Source organism: Actinia tenebrosa, unplaced genomic scaffold (genome assembly GCF_029948245.1).
Source record: "Actinia tenebrosa isolate PJP-AT-01 unplaced genomic scaffold, QUT_ActTen_1.0 PGA_scaffold7__59_contigs__length_16204524, whole genome shotgun sequence".
NCBI classification, from domain to species: Eukaryota; Metazoa; Cnidaria; class Anthozoa; order Actiniaria; family Actiniidae; genus Actinia; species Actinia tenebrosa.
In genome coordinates, this window is record NW_028292584.1 from 15,811,723 (window position 1) to 15,815,715 (window position 3,993).

At 36.1% G+C, this 3,993-nt stretch overlaps 1 protein-coding gene across 1 annotated transcript; it reads left to right on the forward strand.

Moving 5' to 3' along the window:
* The first annotated feature begins 565 nt into the window (after nucleotides 1-565).
* Nucleotides 566-3,786, forward strand: LOC116286694 (galanin receptor type 1-like). The gene has a single exon (XM_089040635.1). The coding sequence runs from the start codon at nucleotides 647-649 to the stop codon at nucleotides 2,003-2,005; it is 1,359 nt and encodes a 452-aa protein (XP_088896761.1). The 5' UTR covers nucleotides 566-646; the 3' UTR covers nucleotides 2,006-3,786.
* Nucleotides 3,787-3,993: the final 207 nt, after the last annotated feature.

Sequence of the window (3,993 nt, forward strand, 5' to 3'; positions counted from 1 at the left end):
TCCATATACCCAGGCATTGTTATTATTTTTTCTTGTATTTTTTCCCCTGTAATTTCATGTAGTTCGCTTTATTCTTTGATTTTTGTTATTTCATTACATATTAGTTTTTCTTGTATTTTTGTTTATAATTTCTTATAGTAATTTTTCTAGTTCTTTAAAAGAGATAGCTCTGTAAGAAAAAAAATCATAAACAATTATAAAAGTGTAACTTAATTAATGATGTTTCTTATGAGTGTAATAAAAAGCTAGAAAAGAAAAAATAGATCAAATTTAAGTCACATCTAACTCGGTATTCTAAGCTTTAAAAAATAATGAAAATGATGCCACTTCAGGTCCTATTATGCTAATTTGTGTAAGCGGCAGCGTGGTGAGTTTGTGCGATTTTATGTCCGTAGGAGAAGGAGAGAAATTGGAATACTCCCGACATTAATTGAAAAAAACCAACCCGGATGATTATGTTTTTTTTTTGTGTGTTTAAGGAAAAAGGACCATTATAGAGTAATTGATCTGCGGAGCGAGCCTATCAACACGAAGAACAACGAGTCTTTATAAAGAAGACGTTTTATTGTTCTTCATTATTGAGCTTCTCCTTGCTTGGCGTCAGCTTCTCGACTAAACATCAGGGATATTATTATTACTTTTGATCATGGCCGACAACATTGCTTTGAATCAGACTTATAAACTTCTAGGTCACAATACCTCGATAGTTAACCAAACACTTGCCGCGAACACCAAGGAGAAGCACCCGTCTTTGTTTCAAGAGCCTCACGGAGTTAGGGTCATTCGACTGGTCTTCCAAACTCTTATGTTCCTTGTCGGCGTTCTTGGGAATTTATTGGTTTGTTTTGTGACTTCTCGTAAACGCGGACAAACGTCAACTGGAAATCTCTTTATCCTTTATCTCGCCATCGCCGACCTTGGGATTCTTCTTGTAGACTTTCCTTTTGTTGTTGTGCGATCGGAGTTCCCTTATTCCTGGCCATTTGGGAGGTTCATGTGCCGGACAATCTATCCATTTTTGGATATTTTTTACGGTGTCCAGATCGGGTGCATTACAGCTATTGCCTTCCATCGATACAAGATGCTCGTCCATTGTACTAAGCCCCAGATAACGCTGGATCAAGCCAAGAAGATAGTTTTCATTATTTGGTTTGTCTCGTTTATCTTTATCGTTGCTCCTTTATTGTTTGTTATGGACCTGGATGTGAAACCTTGGAGGCGAGACTGTCGCCCACATTGGCCAAACATGCTCTCACTGCAGTTATTTAGCGTCATATCGGCGCTAATGTTTTACGTTATACCTCTCACGGTCATCCTAATAACTTATGTCAAAATACGTACTTTATTAAGGAACAATACGAAAAGACAAGAAAGTTACCAAGGTTCCAGTTTTAGAGAAGGCAGTGCTTTTCGAAAGCAGTTCAAAGCAAGAGCATCCCAGAACCGCCGTGCTGTGCAAATCCTAACTCCAGTGGTTGTCATATTTGCCTTGACGATGCTCCCATTTACGATCTTTCGCTTCGTGGCTGCCTACGACCCAAACATCCTACAAACATTCAAATACGTGAGGCTGGTTTTCAATATATGTATTGTGTTGTTGATGGTAAATAGTTCAGTCAACCCCATCATTTATAGCGTGATCAACTCGGAATTCAGAAGAGACTTTTCAAACCATTTGAGGTGCAACGCTGATAGCTGCTGCTCTGATACTGGGGAAAACCTAACAACCGTGCATAGAACATCCTATCCAAACCACCACAACATTAACCGGCGCGACTCAGCTCCGTTACTGGGGCAACACGAGTTTTTATGGCAGAATGGAAATCTCAAGAAAAACCGACATAGGGGTTCTTTGAGAAGCTTGGACTCTGCCTTAAAAGATATGGAGTCGTCTAGTCATAGTAACAACCAGATACTATTGGACAAGAAGAAAGAAGATCTTGAGCCTATGAAAGGTGTTTTGTTGATTAAAGTCAATCCAACATATGAAACAGGAGGTTTCTGATGGATATCCAGTCAAATAACTCATCGTAAATAAGGCAATGCACGATTTAAGGCAATGAGCTACTGGCTGCAAAAATCAAGTAAAAGTCAAATGCAGGTGATTTGGAATCTAGGCTCGAAATGCAATGCATTTCACAGCGAAAATCTCCAAGTATTTTATATTATCCGTTGTCAAAATGAATTTTTTTCCAACAACAACAACAAATACTATTTCAAAAATATATTTGGTGAATTTTTCCGAGTATAAGTTTTATTTTCTTTATTTTTGAAACAAATTTGTTGTTTATTGACGGCCAAAAAAACCTGGAACTTGGAAATATTGAGCTTCGAACAAAATGTTCGCTGATCGGCTAATTCATTCTGGCAGAGAGAAACGAAATCACCTGGAACGACTTAACTGGAATATGCTAGAGTTAGAGTTAGGCATCTTGTTATAATTTTCTTGCTTTTGCAAGATAATGGTTGACTATGACTTAAAAATTGACTAAATTCGATTATTGAACGTAACTCAAAGTGCATTTATCGTTAACATAGAGGATATTACGTGGCCGAGCGAAGATACGGATTTTATCTTCGAGTAGTGAGGTGATATCTTACGACTAAGTGAGCGCAAAAAACCGAGTAAGATATTCTCAACAAGAGAAGATAAAATAGTAATTCTTACACGTAAAGACATGTAATATCTTCAAATGTGAAGATATATATCACTTTTTAGTAACAAAGAAAAATAGATACTTATTTCAACGATGATTATATTTAAAAAAGCATTCGTCATTAGCTTCTCTTGTTAGATCAACCAACATGGCGGCTGTTTCATTGCTATTTATATCTCAACGGATTTTGAGTCATATTGTCGCGTTTCAAGTTAAAGGCAACCATTATCGGATCAACAATTTTAGAGGTAGTTTGAAAAGCAATTGAAAAGAGCATTGCAAACTCGTTGAGCTTATATTATTCTCACTTGAGGTGCTGCCATGAATGGAAAAATCTAGAAGTATGCTTCAGGGTGTTTAGAGGAAGAGAGGCTAAGAGTCTCTTAAAGATCACTCGAGATTAAAGTAAGTGATAGCAAATGACTTCCGAAGATCAATAAAGTGACAGCATCATCAAAATCATCATCAGCAGCAAAAAAACCGCAATGGACTATAAATGAACTATAAATGAACTATAAATGAACTATAAATGAACTATAAATGAACTATAAATGAACTATAAATGAACTATAAATGAACTATACAACAATAGCAACAACTTCAGACTCGGGAGTAACACCAAGAAGAAACCAATAACAACAGCAACAAAAGCCGCAGCAGTAGCATGAACAACCAACAGCAGCTGCAACATCAAAGCGAAAACTATGACAGAAATAAATGAACTAAGACAAGGCCATGCCAGCAGCAGCAACCGCCAAACCAGGAGCTTTAACAAAAGCACCAAGGGGAAAACCAACAACAGCTGCAACATTAAAGCGAAAACAATGGCAGAAATAAATGAACTATATGTAGCAACCGCCGAGTCAGACGCATCAACAAAAACACCAAGGAGAAAAACAATAGCGATAACAGCAACAACAACGACAACAACAACAACAGAAGTTGAAATAACAACAACAACAACACCAGCAACAGCAACAATAACAACATTTGACAAAGAAAGTACCACCACTACAGCAGCAGCGGCGGCGGCCATGTAAACGAGAAAAATTAAAAAATTAAAGCACTATATTATAAAAGAAAAGTTTTTGGCGCTACTAGATAAAATGATAAAAGTTTTAGAAATGAATTTATGTTGTAGGAGTGGATAGGATACATAGATTTAAATTTGATAATATAATTAGATTCTAATGGAAACTTTTAAAATTGAAAGCATAAAATGATAAAAAATTCTAAAAAAAACTAAACTTAAAGACTAGAAGCCATTTATAAAACTATCGAGTAAAAGTACTAAATTTTAAAAATGTTAGAAGCAAATAAACTTAAATTAAACTTT